The 18662-nt window shown below is 33.0% G+C and overlaps 1 protein-coding gene across 2 annotated transcripts in view; it reads right to left on the bottom strand.

Annotated features, from left to right (window-relative positions):
• Nucleotides 1-18662, bottom strand: part of LOC108723487 (uncharacterized) — a 56267-nt gene that overhangs the window by 26174 nt on the left and 11431 nt on the right. The window contains exon 2 of one of the 2 annotated variants that reach the window (XM_018449290.1): nucleotides 15665-15864. In XM_018449290.1, coding sequence (XP_018304792.1) covers nucleotides 15665-15823 — 159 coding nt within the window. In that variant the 5' untranslated portion in view covers nucleotides 15824-15864. Of the gene's footprint in view, nucleotides 1-15664; nucleotides 15884-18662 lie in introns of those variants that run through there. The other variant, XM_018449291.1, reaches the window with a different exon arrangement.

Below are 18662 nucleotides of genomic sequence, written 5' to 3'. Positions count from 1 at the left end.
GGTCCCCAATGATAATGGGCCGCGGACAGCCATATTAGAAACCGTTTAACAATAATTATAATCCGGCTATCAAATTAACCTGGGAGGGAAATATGGACATACAATTTATTGGGGAGAATCATCAGTTTTTAAACTCATACTTAACAAAATACATGACAAAGTCGGAAAAATGCAATATAGACTTTGCAATGATTCTAATAAACCCTTGGCATCGAAACTGTGGAATTTGAATAACATAGAATGCGATGCTTTAGAAGCTGCGGACATATTACTAGGGAATCCCTTGTATGATACGGACAGTGATACCATTGTCAAATGGATTGACGTTAATGAGATGAGAAACAGAAAGGTTAAAATATTCAATGAAATTTCATTCACAAAGCTCTCGATGAAAATTCTACGAATATTTATTGTCCGTCGCTCATCGATGATTATTATCCAAGCAGATCTAAGGAATTAGAATTTGTACGATTTTCCCAGAATCTGGGAAATTACGAAACAGGTGTCAAAAAATGACGAAGTCGAATGTTACAAACTTATTGTATCGGGATTATGTTTAAAAAAATGAAAAAAGTATTATTTAATTAACCATTATCGATTTAATGTAAGAACTGAATCCAAAAAATACTTTTACTCACTGCTTTTTCTGTTTAAACCGTGGAGAGATTTGAGTGAACTCAAAGGTGCATACGAAACTTATACGGATGCCTTTAAGAATTCAGCGTCTGCTTTGACGAAGGCAATGAAATATCATGAAAGGCTCGAAGAAATACAGAAAGTTTTTGAGAACGTTGCTGAATTAATCGAGAAGCGCAAAAATGATCTGAAAACAGCAGACAGAGACAAATCCGATGACGATGGACTGGATTGCAATCCGATAGAAGCTGACAATGCGATGAAAGATCTGCAAAATTTTGGTAAGATTGACGCACCGATTGATTTATCGCAAATCATGTCGCGATTGAAAGAAGACCAGAAAAGAATCTTCGATAGAGTATGCCAAGTTTTACAAAATAAAAATCAGATTCTGCGACTGTACGTAAGTGGGCGAGGGTGGTACAGGGAAAAGTTTTCTTATTAAAACGATTAAACATTGGATCAGAATACATTTGAAAAAAACGACTGCCATATCTGCTCCCACGGGTATCACGGCATTCAATATCGATGGCTTGACGATCCATAGAATGTTTCAGCTACCCGTGACCCATGAATCTACGGCAAAGTATACATACTTTTCAGACATGGTCTTGAAAACTTTGAAAGACAAATTAAAGACTGTCGAATTATTTATAATCGATGAAGTATCCATGATTTCGAATGTGACATTTATGTTTATCAATCTACAATTATGTGAAATCTTTGATACGACTTACTTAGATACAGATGATGGTTTCTTTGGCAGAAAACACATTCTTCTGTTTGGAGACTTGTTGCAGCTTCCCCCTGTTATTAGTTATATATCAAAAAAATTTTTACACCAGATGTAGTTTGCACCAGATGTAGTACGCTTTAGTTTACTGAAAAATATGGTATACAGTACTGGACAAAATAAAGTACGCACTCCAAACATTTTCACATTTATGTAAATAACTCGCCAGTCCTGGCAGATAGCATAATGATGAATGAGGTAAAAGAAAGGTATTTTAGTCTACTTTGCAATAATGATTACAAAAATTTCAAAAACAATTCGAAATCCTTTAATAGTCAAGTCCGTTACATTTATTATCAAATTTATCATGGACAAAATACAGTACGCAAGTGAAAAAAAGTGTAATAAAGACAAAGTTTATAATTAATATTTTGTATGACCACCTTTTACTTGTATGACGGCTTGCAAACGTCGAGGCATACTTTCGATAAGGTTTTGGATGTGTTGCTGATCGATATTTTTCCATGCTTTCATCAATGCTTCCAACAATTTAATTTTATTTGTTACTTCTCCTTTATCAAGCTTCAGGTCCAAAATCGACCACAAATTTTCAATCGGATTCAGATCTGGCGATTGCACTGGCCAATCGAGCAGTTTGATCCCAGAAGTATGAAAAAAAGCGGTAGGTTTACGAGCGGTATGTTTGGGATTATTATCTTGTTGAAAAATGAAGTTGTTCTCCAGACCAACCTTTAGCAGAGACTCTTCTAAATTTTCATTGAGAATATCAAAGTATACATCTGCTATCATTATACTGTCGATTTTGACTAGATTTCCCAAACCAGACTACGCAAAACATCTCCACACTGTTATGCTGCTTCCTCCATGTTTGAGTGTTTTTTGGATATTTTTGTCGATAAGTTTTTCGCTAGGCTTTGACCAGACCTGTGGTCGCTGTTTATGACCGAAAAGTTCAAATTTGCTTTCGTCATTCCAAAGGACCTTTTTTCAGAAATCCACTGACTTGTTAACGTATTTTTCTGCAAATTCCAGACGTTTGATTTTATTGGCCTTCCGAATCAAAGGACGACGCACTGCAAAATTGTTTCTAAGTCCAACTTCTCGAAGTCTCCTCCGCACCGTTCGTTCGGAAATATTTAATTGTAGGTTTTCTCGAATAATACGACTAGTAACAGTTGAATTTTTCTTTACTTCCCGTATGATTCTGCGGTCTTCGATTGGATTTGTCTTTTTCTTCCGTTCACGTTCTGTCTTATTCGGTACTGTGCCAAGCTCCTGGAATTTTTTCCATATCTTTCGGACTGCGCCTTCACTTACATTATACTTGCGACCGATTTTTCTATTAGAAAGCCCCTTCTGACAATCCTGAATTATCAGTTTTCGAATTTGCAAACAAATTTACTTGGTTTCCATGTTCATTGATGAAGAATTCTTACTATACTCTATCTCTAGCAATATTATTAACTGACAAACCTGCTTTATTCATTTGTTTATATATCCTTCATTGTTATAATTATGTTATATATATATTTATGTATCTTTCATCATCAACAGCGCCAGTTGTTATTATTTTCATAAACAATGTTGTGCGTACTTTATTTTGTCCATGATAAATTTGATAATAACTGTAACGGACTTGACTATTAAAGGATTTCGAATTGTTTTTGAAATTTTTGTAATCATTATTGCAATGTAGACTAAAATACCTTTCTTTTACTTCATTCATCATTATGCTATCTGCCAGGACTGGCGAGTTATTTACATAAATGTGAAAATGTTTGGAGTGCGTACTTTATTTTGTCTAGTACTGTATATGTATGTTGTCGAAATATGATTTTTTCTAAAGTGAAATGTAATTTGTCAAAAAAATCTATTCATTATATCGATATATTACTATGAATAATAAAAATTTATTATCGAATAACTTTATGATATTTCAAAGAGTATATAGAGGCGATTGTAACTCCTGTTTAAAAATACTTTAAAAATAAAACTTTAAAAATAAAATTAATAGAAGAGATACTTTTAGAAGGATTTTTATTATTTCTGTTATTATTCTATTATTTTTGTATTTATTTTTATTTTTTATGCAGCTAATTTATATATTTTCGTAGAAACCAGCCCATGATGTTTTTCTTTTATAAATGCGTTTGACATTCTAAAAACATTAATTCATAAACAATATACATATACGTACTAGGGAAGCAAGGAAAGAAAAGTATAGAAAAAAACGAATGGGGACAAAAGTAATAAATAACAATATATCTTGTTACTCTTGTCCCCATTCAGCTTTTTCTATGCTCTTCTTTCTTTGCTCATTAGCGATATCTTTCATTAACGTACATTATTACATGCTAATCTAATATTAGCCTATAACCATAACAAATTTTATGCCTTATCTTTAAGTTCAATGTCTATTTAATACAACGTATAAACATCCGGAGAATTTTACGTAATTACTAATTAGAATCAAAATATATACAATTGAAACTGATATTAAAAACTTACTTTTGATGTTATATTTCAATAAAACAGTAGAATTCAAAGAACTGCTTGTTTATACGTATTGTCAATAACTGAGATGAAGGAGGGATGTGATTGATGTATAAAGATAGAAGAAAACAATTATTGATCAATTGACATTTTTTTTATAACACTTGTTACATTTGTCGTACTTTTCCGTGTTACATTTGTTTCTGGCTTCCCTTACATACACTCGAGCAAACGTGACAACTATGTTTATTTGTATACGAGATGCAAATACACACGGAAAACGAACGAATACTTATGTGGATATCCTGATCCATTCACAGCTCGTGAATTGCAAAATCACCGTGGTCTTCTCTCCAAAACCATTTCAGTATCGGAGAAATCGTTCCGTTGATATTTGATTGTTCTAGCATGTTACTATATTTTTTTTCTTTTTGACGCATCCGTTGGAATTTTATTTTCGAACATTTTCATTATACTGATGCATTTTGAGATATGTACATGGCGGCGATAATGGATGCGACTGTAATTTCGTACGTATGTGAGCTTCCTCGGGGTGTAAAATTTGAATGCATTATTTATGTATAAAATGCAACATGTACATTTTACACATGAATAACGGCATCACATTTACTTGCGATGATATCAAGTTAACACAAACCATGAATTTACAATAAATATATAGGTAAGTGATCTGTATAGACCATTTATAAAAAGCGCACATATTTTTTATTCGAATATCAACTTTTATTATTTTTATTTCATTATGTGTTATTTAAATTGTTATTTATAAAATGTAATGAATGATAAAAAATTGTGTAAAAACAAAGTTGGTACAAATTAGGAAATAATTAAAAAGCAACAATGATAAGAATAAATAAAATATAAAGTTACATAATTTTTCACTTTATCTAAGTAGAACATTCGAGTAATTACCATTGTAAAAATATAAATGATATATTTTCGTTCGAAGAATAAACTTCATGATAATGGCTGTGTCTACAACGCAAAATGTACAAATTAATTGATTCATAGCATTACGATTTACTGCTGTTTCAGACTTTACTCCGGCCGAAGGTCGGTCGCTATCAGAAAATTTCGCAGATCCTACAATCTACTATACTCGTATATATATATATATATAGTATTTGTCAGTTCTCAAGTTATGCCATACATGTCCATCGTACGGCAGTAGAAATTCTCATCAGAACTTCCGACTCACGCTCGATTGTTATGAATTTTGGCAGAAATACTCCAAATGATGTCAAATGAATGCCTTTAAATGGATTTTCACCGACACGAAGATTTAATGCCAAAAATGTTTACACAAAGTTATGTACCGCTGGAGTGGAGTTTCATAAATGATACATTTTCAATTGCAAAGAAACTTTGTAAAAAACCTTCTTTTTGAGTTAAATTAAATGTATTTCCACTGTATTTCATTAAAAAAATTTAATTCCAAAAATGCTTAAAGTTATATAAATTTGTGCAATTAGATTTCAACACTGAAAAAGATTTCAGTGCAGGCTTGTAAACTTGAATATATACATAAATTCACACTGAAATATTTGTAAGCACTAATTGTAAGATCTGTTTTATAACCGAGAACAGAATTATTTCTCTTAATTAATTTATTCTTGTCGGTCTAATTTTCAATTATATCTGTTAAAATAAAAATCAAATTAAATTAATAGAGAATGAGATAGAGAAATGAATAGAGATGAAAGACATCGTTTTGTTCAGTAATATTTAATATATATTATTAATAAAGGATTGCAAGTGTGACTGATTTTAAAATATCTGCACAAATAAATAAATGAATAAATAATATCAGATAAATTCACGCATAATATTCGTACAAATTTGTTTTAATGTCCGTTATTTAACGTTCGGAGAAAATAATATAATAAAAATAAAGCGTGAAAACGCCGCGATTTGATCTATCTGACGAAGAATGCACCTGCTGCACATTCGATGCACTTTCCCTTTCTTTCTGTGCGCTATGCGAAGTTAAAAATTTTCAAAAATCACGCGTATTATTCCTGTGCTCTATTGGTCGCGTCGCAATTTTTTTAGATGCCATACAGGTAGGCACACGAGCAGGTGTACATGCTCGTATCTATCAAATATTGAATGCCGTTGAGACCGGTACATATTTATCTATCCCAGTTGAGAGCACCTCTCCGAACTATAAGCGGTTCACGCTTATTGAGCAATATCTACGATTGGATATCATCGAAACGGCCGCGGCGTATCCAGCGCCAACGCCCTCGCATTGCTTTCACACATAGACGGTTCCTCGCAGCAACCCAATTACCGGAATACAAGTCGTTAGCAATACCTCAGAGTTTTAAGGCCACACAATACAACCATCCCTTATTGTTGCCATTATATTTTTTTTCCTCACGTCCGTCAATCATTCGTTACCGCGAAAAATCTCGTATACGGGTTACACATCTTGTCGCTACAACGATGTCGCGACACTTCCGGAGATTACTTGTGAGAAAAAATTACGAAGTCTTGAAGAAGCAAAATAAAGATCGGCTTTTCGCGCGCGCGTTCGCGCGTGCGAGAGAGAGAGAGAGAGAGAGAGAGAGAGAGAACTAGAGATGCGCGCAACAAAAGCTGCGGCACTCGTTTTGATTTAAATATTTTAATATGTTTCTTGTATGCTCTAATGCTTTAGTGCAATATTATTGAAAGAGGAATGGACCGAGAGACAAAAAAAGATAAGGGATGAGTTGTTATGCAATTTCTTTTTTTTTACAAATCGGTTGCTCTTTCAATGTGACGCATTCACAACGACGAGAAGAAAGATTACGCTTAATACAATGATAGTGTTTTATACGCATACAAGTGCGTCTAACAGAGTACATGAGCACTACTCAAATAATTATTTCATGTATACTTTCTTTCGCTCGTCAGATCAATATGTGCGCTTCGAGTCTTAATAAAAGTTTCAGCTTTGTGCAAAATCTAATACACGTAATGCAGATTCAGTGAAATATTGTATATCTGGTATTCATATTTTTAAAAAAGAAGCTGTTAGAATTTTTTATTATATCGATATATGCTTCTCATCCACACTATCTCTTTTCTTATTAATTCTTATCATCATTAAGTAACATTTTGTCATTTATTTGTGCGCACTGTAATTAAATAATGCATAGTTTTATTTCTATTTATAACATTCTTATTTCACCAATGCATAGGTAATGCTTTGTTAGTAGATTATATAATTGGATTACTTGACATCGGATTTTTTATGCAGACAAAATATAAAAATATACAGAAAATATGCAAATATGCACAAATATGCAAATATGCATAATACGCACAAATAAATACGTATTCTTAGAATGCTTTTTCAATAAGACATTTCTTCTATGTTGGTCTTACTGTTCCCAATATTTTCCAATCCGCTTTTTAAAAAAATATGCAATTATACATAAGAATCAATATGTATAGATCACTACACAAATAAAAAATAGGCAAATTTTATATTTATTATTTTCTTTTGAAAAGAAACATGAATATTAGTGTTTTAATAAAAAAACGTATATTATTAAATTTAATTGTAACATATTATACAAAAAATAAAATGTTAAAGTTATATTATTTTTAAAAACATTTGTAAAAAATCTCTAAATTAAATGACACTAATTCAGCTTCAAATAGTAATTCGTAATTAAAAAGTTTTTTATTATATAAATTTTTCTTTATATTTACAGTTATCTACACGTCAAAACTTTTGAAGACTGTCAAAATAATAAAATAGCATTCAAACTGGACTAAAATATCATAAAAAAGATTAACTGTTGTCGATAAAACAATTGATTAATTCATCAATAGAATATATTATCAGATAAATAATATATATTTTATTTAATACAAACACCCCTAATTATTTAATTAGTACATGAAAAACTCTGGAAACTAATTAGAGCATCTTTGATCGCGCAACAACAGGTACTATCATCTTCCGTTTATCCTCAAATCTAGCCTCTGTAATCGCAGAATTTAACTTACTGGAGCCGCTTGATTTATTGTTCGGGCGATCTTTTGACATCTTTTGTATCCAGCCGGTGAATACACGCAATCGCACTTCATTAAAATCGCTGACACACACGGAGGAACCGTGCATCCGTGTATTTTCATATCGGGACGCCTTCGGATTGCGGAGTCCCGCAATCTAGCTGACCCTGTTATAATTAGATTTATGCCGGAGCGTTCATCTCTCTTGAACGAATTCCAAATATTGCTGTAAATTACGGATAAAAAGGTTGGCGATGCGACCTAGTTCACTCAGCTGTGATTGTGTTTTCAACCTACCAGCACTCAGAATGGTAACATCGTTACTTCCATTCGCTCGAACAGAAAAAGATGATGCGAAGTGTGTACAAGCGAGCCACGAGCTTATAATATATACAGCAAATTTAACGTATCCCAGTTTCACGTTATTTAAATCTCCGCCGAGAGAGAGAGAGAGAGAGAGAGAGAGAGAGAGAGAGAGAGAGAGAGAGAGTTCGTCTAATATCATTAAATTTTAAAAGAAGCTTTTAGATTTATTTTAGATATCTCTCTCTCTCTCTCTCTCTCTCTCTCTCTCTTTGAAGTTTACCTACATAGTTAGAAAATTTTTGTTAAGTTTAACACATTTCGTATGTCCCAAACAATACATCTAAATTTTTGAGTTAATAATTTAACTCAAAATAAATATGTTAGAAAATAATAAAAATATTTTGTAAAAAATTAACGGAAAGAACGTAACAGTGATACAATGTGTGAGCATATTTGGAAGTATATTTCGTCAATAAATTTAATATTTATATGTTAAATTAAAATACATATATTTCAATTATTTACATTAAAATTTATAATTTAAAGTGTACTACATATTTTTATTATTTATTCATTTACTTATTAATTGGATAATTTTAACAGTAAGAAATGTTGAAAATTAATTTAACACAAAATATTCAAATGACACAATCACATTATCTCAAATTAACACTCGAATATGTTAAAAGTAAAAATGTTAACAAGGACAAGTTTTAAGCTTTAACATACATACATAATATTTTTTACTATGTATACTATGTCGTTTAGATCTTGTAAATTTTAATGGAAATTCTATCGTTTATATTTAATGATAAATCTTGATTCGAAGTTCGAATTATTAGACAGATATAAAAAAATCTTATCTATATTTGGACGAAATATCTCCTAAAACAAGAAAGAGTTTGTCTCTTATCTCAATGTCATTATTTGAAAGAAAGAAACAATTAAGTTTTACTTATATGAGAAATATCTTTTCCTAGATGCGGTAGATCATTTATTATCTTCATTGTTATCCATATGCCGCATCATAATTCATGTCTATCGTGACTGTAAACGTATGCACAAGATTCTCGCAGTGTCGCATAGCAGTAAATGCCTGCGTCACTATCGCATCATGACCAGCATCGTGATGAGTTTACCACGTGTATCTAATTTTCTCTGAAATATCAATTCGATGAAATAGAAAAAAGTGCACCCTTATTATTACGGTCTCTGTCGGATTCTCTTTGTAGCTCTCAGCGTTCCCTCGATGCGATATCTTACTATCTCGTTCATTTCTGCAGTTTGCGGCGATGAAACCTTATATATTCACGAAATGATGCAGCATCGGACAACGACAGTCAGATAGGTATAACAACCGAGCGACTCGTTTGACAAGACCGTCCCTATCGATTTCTACCTGCATCCATTTGACTCACGCGCGCCTGCTCTCCTCTGTCCTATAACGCGCCAATTATTCTCGAGCGCTCGTGGGAAAGGTGTAATAATTCCGTAATAACTTCCGGAACATCGCCCGAGGAATAGCGAGAACGATAGCGAATGACCGCATAACTGACAAACGAGATACCGCGCGAACAATTCCAATCATTTTTAGGGGCAATACACGCCTCGCAACTTAGACTCGATTTTTATATTTCCGTGCCAATATTGTATCTAGCAGTAAGATGTGTCACTTAAATCTTTGTTGTTTAATATGTAAATTACATATTACACGTTCACCTAATTTTTTATTTTTTATATCGATTTCAGATTATTATTGCAACCTGTCAGATTTCTTCAGTATGAAGAAAACGGTATCTTGTAGATGTAATAACAGCGTGTTTCTATGTATTTTTAAGAGTAAAATCATGTCAAGAAAAAATTCCACTAGAGCTGTTAAAATATAAGGATATTCAGTCTTTCAGATTCTCTCTCTCTCTCTCTCGCACTGTATCTCTCTTACTCTATCTCTGTCTCATGTACATCACATGACAAACCTTCGATCTCTAGATCTTGGTATTGGCTGCACCAATTTTATTCGAACAGATTGCAATCGAGAGGTACCGATGACATTATTGATAAAAGTGTTTTTAGATTTTTGATTACGGTTTTAGTTTCTGAGTAATTTTAATCTAAAGTTTGTTAATGTCAAAATTCCAGATAAATCGCGAATTTGATGGCACGAACATACACGCAATAACGTTCACACATCAAGCGGTCAAGCAGCCCGTTTGATATTTTTATGCACGGTATCGCGACGATATCGTATCGCTTGATTTGAGAAACATTATTTGTAAGACAATTGTATTTTATATTTCAGCGGAGCACATGGAAATATTTTGTTTTTTATATTTCATGGAAGCATATAAAAGTATTTTGTATTTTGTATTTCAATAATGAAAGATCGAAAGTATTTTTATTTCATATTTCAAATATTGAGAGAGAGAGAGAGAGAGAGAGAGAGAGAGAGATTAACAATCAATCTTATTTGAATTACAAAACAATTTTTAACCTTTTGATTTTAAATACAAAATACTTTCATGTGCTCTGCTGAAATGTAAATGTACTCATATTGTAAATAAGGAGTTTTAAATAAAAATTTTTCAAATACACGTCCCCAACCCTGCTTAATTTCATTTTGTAATAAATGCTGCTCAAATTTACTTCTTTCACATCAGAAATTTTAATAGTAAGTAAACACAATTCTGACGTTATTTGTCTTTACTTTATTTATGAAATACTCTAATAATGTTTTTTTTAGGTATCCTCTTAACGTATATATTTGAGCTCCAAAGAACTTCACTTCACTATCTTCTCGAAAAGGGTAGAAGAAGATATATTATTCTTCACATTATTCGTGTAACAGCATCGTTATTTACATATCACCGCGAATACATACGATCATACGCGAATAATAACGATCAAAGTATCATAAATAATAAATTAATTAAATGATGCTTTAAATTTTTTCGTTATGTTAATGCGATATGACGGTTTGGAATTTCGCTAAAGATGACACAAGTTTAATAAGTAGAATTGCATAGTTTTTTGAGTAAACTATTTGATAGTTGCAATAACTATAAAATATTAGTTTAATCAACTATGTACACATTAATTCTACATATAAAACTTAGATAACTGTCACATTAATTCTATATATTATAAAACTTAAATAGCTGCTTTATATATAGTCGCTGGTACTATGTCTTTTTACCTAAATGTATTAATATTTAAAATTATGATTATACACTACTCAATAAAATTAAAGGATCATTTGTTCCACTCTGCAAAAAAAAGACAAACTTTAAGATAGAAGAACTTCGTCAAAAATCATTGCATCGAGATATTTGTAAAAGCATTTTATAAGCTTGATATCTCTACTTTTCAGATCGGTATTTTAGAAAACGCTATTATTGATGTTTTATGGAATTATACAAACATAAATGAAGATGCATCAAATCTCAAAATTCTTTACAAAATTTGCGAAGTTTCACGGCATGAATTAAAAATTGTACACAAATGCGATTTCTAGCGTTCGAAAAAGTGAATTTTTACCAATCTGAAAAGTATAGATTTCAAGCTGTAAAATACTTTTTAAACATCTCGATATGATAATTTTTGACAATGTTCTATCTTAAAAAATTTGCCTATTTTTTCAGGATGGAACAGGTGATCTTTTAATTTTGTTGAGTAGGATATATTTTGAAATGCCTATTTTATATATGCAAATAAAATATATGCAAAATGATAATAAATTTGCGATAATAAAATGAAACAATAGTTATTTATGAGCGGATACTTTTTGAATAGTGAACTATGTGTTGTAACATTTTATTTTTTTATGAATTGATAAATTGTCAACTGTTTTACATATAGCTAATAATTAATATCCTACATCATGTTATTCAACTATGATGCGCACGTATAGTGGTAAATGAAGTTGAACGAGCAATAGGTTCATTAAATGGTTCATTAAACTCTATTTGATTGTATTGCTTCGTGTTTGCGTCGCATGTTAAATCAACGCAACATTGCGGGCAAATGCCAGTTGTATTAAGTTATGAGGCTGTGCTAACACCCACCCGTTGGAACAACGACGACGTCTTTGGTGTTTTAACAGACTTCCCGATTATTCGTGCATTCTTCACGCGCGGAAATATTCTATTCTAAACATCTCCGCTCTTCTTAAGAAAAACTTCGCGTTGATACGCGCGCGAGCAAAATTATCATGTAAACAAAGAAAACAAATCTGATAACAACATTGTACCAACTGGTAAAAAAATTCTTGCATGGCTGCTACATAAGTACATTGTAAAGTCGCGATGGCGAGCGTAAAAAACCTTGAAAGCAGTTGTAAAGATATCGGATTAATTAAACAGCGCTTCAACTTGTAAGCTGCATTTATTCTCTTGCCATGAATTACGTTCTTCTAAAGCGAGATTAAACCACGGAATTTTACAAAGCAACGGTGCACATGCCGCGTTAAACTTTTCTAAATGTGTTTGGGTTATTCTATTCTCGTACAAAATCTCGTTATGTCGCAGATATCAACATGTTTTTTAACGAAAAACACACGGGCACATCGACGTGACATTTCGAATACCAATCCATTTTGAAGATGGTATAACTTCAATTCCGAAAATCCGACTGTGATCAGCGTGTCGCATTTCGGTTCATATTCACATCTCATTGAAATGCATGATGTTTCAAAACTGAATTTATACAACTTTCCAAATAAGCGAGTCGATTTAAATAGAAAGTCGTATCTAACGTATACGAAATACGTTAAACAAATAAATTTAATATAAGATAAGTGAGAGGATTATGCCACATTTAAGGGGATCCTAAACCAACAGAAATTGCCGACAATTGCAGATTGTCAATTTCTCCGAATTGACTTTATAGATCACCAAATCCTTTTACACAATAAAAATACGCACAAAAAAAAACACACCAATCACACTAAATTTGATGAGAAAATCGGAGAAAAAATTAAAAATTTACTTTATTTCAGCTCTCACAGCTATCACCTCAGGTTATAATTCCCTTAGTGCAGAAATTTTGTAGGTTATACGTACCAAATGATACCTTCCCCAGAAGCGTATGACATGCACAAACAATCCTGAGTTTGCGAAATTGTGATTGAAAGCCTAATAAAAAAGATTTTTCAAAATTAAAGTCGTCTTTTTTTTATAACAATTACTTTTTTCCTCTTTTACAGGATTCGAAAATCCTTTTTCCAGGATTAAAGTATACACATTAATACGTGTCTGTGAGATGAAATTTATTCCGAGAACGACAAAAAATTTCGAAATTGAAATCTTAAGAAAAATTTTTTGTCGTTCTCGGCATAAATTTCACAGAGACGTATCAATGCGTATATACTTTAATCCTGGAAAAAGGATTTTCGAATCTGTAAAAGAGGAAAAAGTAATTGTTAAACAAAAATTATGATTAGTCGGTAATATAAACGGCTTTAGGATCCCCTCAAGAGAAATTAGATTTTTGTATAATTATTTGTTTAGTTTAGAGTACTTCTATATACCAACCTTCTTCTTCCATCTTTTATGTATTACTTGTGTATGATAGCTGATAAATATTTTCATACAAATATTTTTACTATTAAAAATAAAGAAATATGATAGTGTTAAAAAATGCCATCATGTGGATGATATGCCACATACAAAAAAGTAATTATAACACATTACATTATTTTATCTATATTACAAAAATACAAAACTATGTCCAGTGGACCCCATGATTTCTTCATTTCGCGAACGTTGTTTGAACGTTGATTGTAACAATTGGCGTGGCATCAACATCTTATGCGTTACTATGGAAATTTTCATGGAGGTGATTCTGGCGCAAATGATCAAGCTTATGGACGGGAAGCTCAGAACACACAGGAACAAGTAGGTTTTAGAGCTGGCAGATTCTGCATCGACTAAATCAATATGCTCAGAAATAGTCTGTCGAAATGTTCTCCATTCGTAGATATCTCCTATTCGTCGACTATGAGAAGACATTCAATTCCATCAACTGCGAATGCATTTGGGCAGAGTTGAGTAAAAGGCATGCTTCCTTGTACAAAAAAGTAATGAGGAATTTCAGTGTCACGTCCTATATGAGGGAGGACTGTCAGAACCATTTGAGATCATTTCTGGCTGCTTGTTTTCCTCATTGCTGTTTCTGATCGTCATGGATGCGGTAGCGAGGCATGCGATGGAAAACAAGCCGAGAGGAATCGTATGGAAGCCCCTCAGATAGACTAAATAGGCGACTGGAATCTTTAGATTATGCGGACGACAAATGTGAGCTGTCACACAACATCAACGGCATGACAACAACAAAAACTGGACGATTTGGCAATGGAGTCGTCTATCTCAAAATCAACGTCGCAAAGACCAAGGGAATGAGTTTATTATGCGAATCAATGCAGACTCCAGCCGGCCATTAAAGCTCAGTGAACTGCCAATTAAGCGAATAGACGAGTTTCTATACTTGGGAAGTATATGTAGTTACCGAAGATAGCGATGCTGCTAAAGATGTGGAAATTAGAATCAAGAAGACTAGTGTTTCTGTACAACTGAGCAAGATATAGCGCTCTGCCACCTACAGCATCAAGACCAAGTTACATATCATTAGATCGTACGCAATCTCTGTGCTTTTATACGGATGTGAGATCTGACTTGTTACAGATGCAATCAAGCAAAGAATCCAGGTGTTTGTCAACTGCTGTTTTCGGGGGATCCTTCGTATCTTCTGGCCGAACATTATCAACAATGAAACATTGTGGGTCTGCACTAAACAACGAGATACAACATGGAGATAGGGAGGAAAAAATTTAGTTGGCTTACAATTAGACACACATTAAGAAAGAATCATCAGAGCAAAGTCTACACCGCGCCCTTGTACAATCCGCAGAGGAAGAAAAGAAGATGCCCGTAAAAAAACTGGCGCCGATTTACCTTGGAGGAGGTGAATTCGTTGGGAATCCATAGCAGACGCATCAATGAGCTTTGGGACTTGAAGGAACTGGCCGACCGATGCGATGTACGAGATGGAGACAACTGATAAACTGCCTAAGTCCAGTATAAAGGCAATTCGGAATCATTCGACGCCGAGCAAGGCGTTATATGTATATGTATATATGTATATATATATATTTCATATATAGTTTTGTATAATTGTATATAACCATTCATATACTGCATATATAATTAAATACGTATGAAAAATCTTCTACCGGGATATTGTATTAAATAATCGAATAAAATTTTTCAATTTTTAAAAACTGTGTTAAAAAAGTTCTTTATGTATGTATATACAATATGATAAATTTTATTTCATTGACACTTTCAGAATAATAAATAAATAAATAGAGTATTGTATCTATGTCCCGTCTATTTATACATAAAATTCGCATGCGTCAATCAATGAATTATATATTTCAACAAATCTTACCGTGCCCTCTCCTAGATTGTGGACAACGCAGGGCATTAGGGCTGTGGATCCTGATTGCGCTGAAACCGATGTTGAATTTTCCGTACCGAAGATCATCGGCAGAGTTGGTGGCAAATCAACGTCTAATGGCTTTCCCGTCGTGCCGTCCAACGAGTTCATGTTAACATCGACTATTTCAGCCGTCACTGCTGTAGGATACTCTGAAACAAATTATCAATTGTATCACAATTTCGTAAGTACAGATTGCAAAGCTTTTATATCAAGCAAATGTTGTTACGATATTGATAGCTCTAACGCTATATTGGACTAAGAAATGGTAAAGATCTCAATTTAAATAATTTTTTTCGTTCTCGACATAAATTCCTCACAGACACGTATTAGTGCATATAGTTTAATCCTGGAAAATGATTTTCAAATTTATAAACGAGGAAAAAAGTAATTGTTATACCAAAATTATTGCGTTTAAGTCGGTAATACAGATGGCTTTAGGATCCTCTTAAGGGGATGCTGGAACCGTCTATTATAATAAACGCCTATTATTATAAATTAATTTATAAACGATAAAATTAGCGTTTTTGACGTTTTTGTTCCTGTCGAATTTCTTCTAATACACCAGTGACAAATATATTAGCATGTACATTTTAATCGTAGAAAAGGAATTTTTATTTTGTAAAACTATAAGTATAAATTCGGCAGGAACAAAAATGTCAAAAATGTGCTAGTTAATAATACAGTCGGTAATACAGGCAGCTCCAGCATCCCCTTAATGAGATATTAATTTTTAAAGATAGCGGAATACGCACGCCCTCCCGGCCTACTATTATCAAATGTACACGCATCGATCGTTCGCGGGAAATGGGAATGGTCTGGTAAGCGCGCCGCTCGAGTCAATTTGGCTCCCCTTCCTGTCTAGGGGCGCACGATTTTCCACATGAAGTAAGGTCCAAAAAAAATAATCAAATCCAAAACATATTTAGGTTTGGAGTGGACATCACTTCCTGTGGAAAGTCATGCGCCTCTAATCATGAGAGAAGGTGGGACGGATCTCGCTTCACGTGAAAAGTCAGATGCCTGTGGGCAGGGGGTGGGTGGGTGGGGTGAATCTCCTTTCGTGTAGAAAGTCATTATGTAAGGAGAGGAGGTTTAAAATAATTCTTAACATTGTATGTAGTAGAAATAGGACGTTATTTATTAAACTTTGGAATACGTCCACCCGTAATGTTATAACGGAACATCGGTTACAAGAAGGCCACGATTTCGATTGGGACAACGTTACAATATTGGACGAGGAACCATACTACAGGAAGAGGATTTCGGAGATGATATTCATCAAGAGACAGACGCACGGACTCAACTTGCAGACGGATATGGAGGGGCCTATCTTCCGATTATAGACAAGCTATAAAAGGTCGAGTTGTTGTCGCGCCTAGTCAGTCAATGTCGCTCGTACACAGTAATGAGTACTTCTGGCGTGATTTTTGATTACTTTCCAACTTTCATTTTCTTGGAATTGATTAACGTTTTAACGTTAGATTTTCCCATTTGTAATCTCGAAAAATATTCTAAAAAGCTAAATCTAAAAGTGACTCACTTTGTTTGATACTGACTGGCCAACATATCAAGAACCGGTTTTTTAATTATTAATAGTAATGTTTGCGATATGGTGCTTTGTGATCACGGTGAGCGTCCTTATTTTCGGGATAATTAATTATAATCTTAAAGTTTTTTGATAAATTAGTTTTTCATATTCTCTATTTCGATATTTCTAATATTTTCTTTCTTATTTCTTTTTCTTTCATTCTTATTTGGGTTTAATTTCTGGCATTTATATTCTCGATGTAGGGAAGCTCACCATAACTTTTATTCACAGTTTATATATGTTAATTTGTGTTGTCTCTAAAGAAGGCTCAAAAGTGAGCCGAAACATGTAAGCGCGTTTAGTAGAATAAAGAAGTTTTACGCTTTATGGGTATATTACTTGCGCGACGTCTTCTGCGCCTGACTCCTATTGCCCTTATTCTTTCTAATTTCTTTTGATTTATAAGGAGTCTTTGTTAGTTTAATTTGTTATACGGATTTATTAAACTTTTTTATTAACTTTTTAATGGATAATGATCGACGGGTCAAACTTGTTGGAGGTTACTTAGGATCATGACCTTGTTAATATGTAACAGATTAAAAACGAGAATGAAGCAGGAGTTTACGTGGTGATTAGTGCACATAAATATAATAAAATATACTTTAATAAATGTATAAATAAAAGAAGGGCTACGAGCCAATTATACTGTAAGATATTTAATAATTCCGTCTTCTCTTCGTTTCAATGTTTCAATGTTTCAATGTGTGTGATTACGGCTTAAGGGATACTTGTGTTTTTCCAATGTATCATTGCTTGTTTTATACGTAACTTGGTTAATTCTGTGTTTTTTTCTCGGCGTTTGACGCACATCATCACGATAAATTAAGGTATATATAAATATAATTATAAAATACAACACTTTTAAACCGTAACGCTATGCCAGGTCATTATTTCGAATTATTTGTAAGATTGTAGAGAAGAAGTGAGATGAGTTCACTTTTACATCTGTCAAGTGATGCTAAATATGGACAGCACGATAATAGGGAAAATAAAATTATCAACGTTTTATTGGATATTATAATGTTACCGAATACTCTGAGATTTGTAATGGTTTTGTGTTCACATTGAAAATGACTCGATCGGTATCGAAACGTTTGTATCTTTGATCAAAAAGTTCCCGGAATTCATTCAGAAAATTCAAAATACAAGTTTATTCATCAAAAGTGATATTGTCCCCTTCAAAATACTCCCCATCGACTGCAACGCACTTATCCCAGCGCTTGATCCAGCTCTCGAAACATTTCTGGAACTTTATTGTCGGTATAGCCATCAGAGCCGTCTTCGATTTTTTCATTACTTCTTAGTAGTGGTTTTTTGACTCGATCGAACAGAAAAAAATCGCAGGGAGCCATATCGGGT

Source organism: Mycetomoellerius zeteki, unplaced genomic scaffold (genome assembly GCF_001594055.1).
Source record: "Mycetomoellerius zeteki isolate Tzet28-1 unplaced genomic scaffold, Tzet1.0 scaffold241, whole genome shotgun sequence".
Lineage (NCBI taxonomy): Eukaryota > Metazoa > Arthropoda > Insecta > Hymenoptera > Formicidae > Mycetomoellerius > Mycetomoellerius zeteki.
This window is presented reverse-complemented; position numbering and strand designations above follow the sequence as displayed.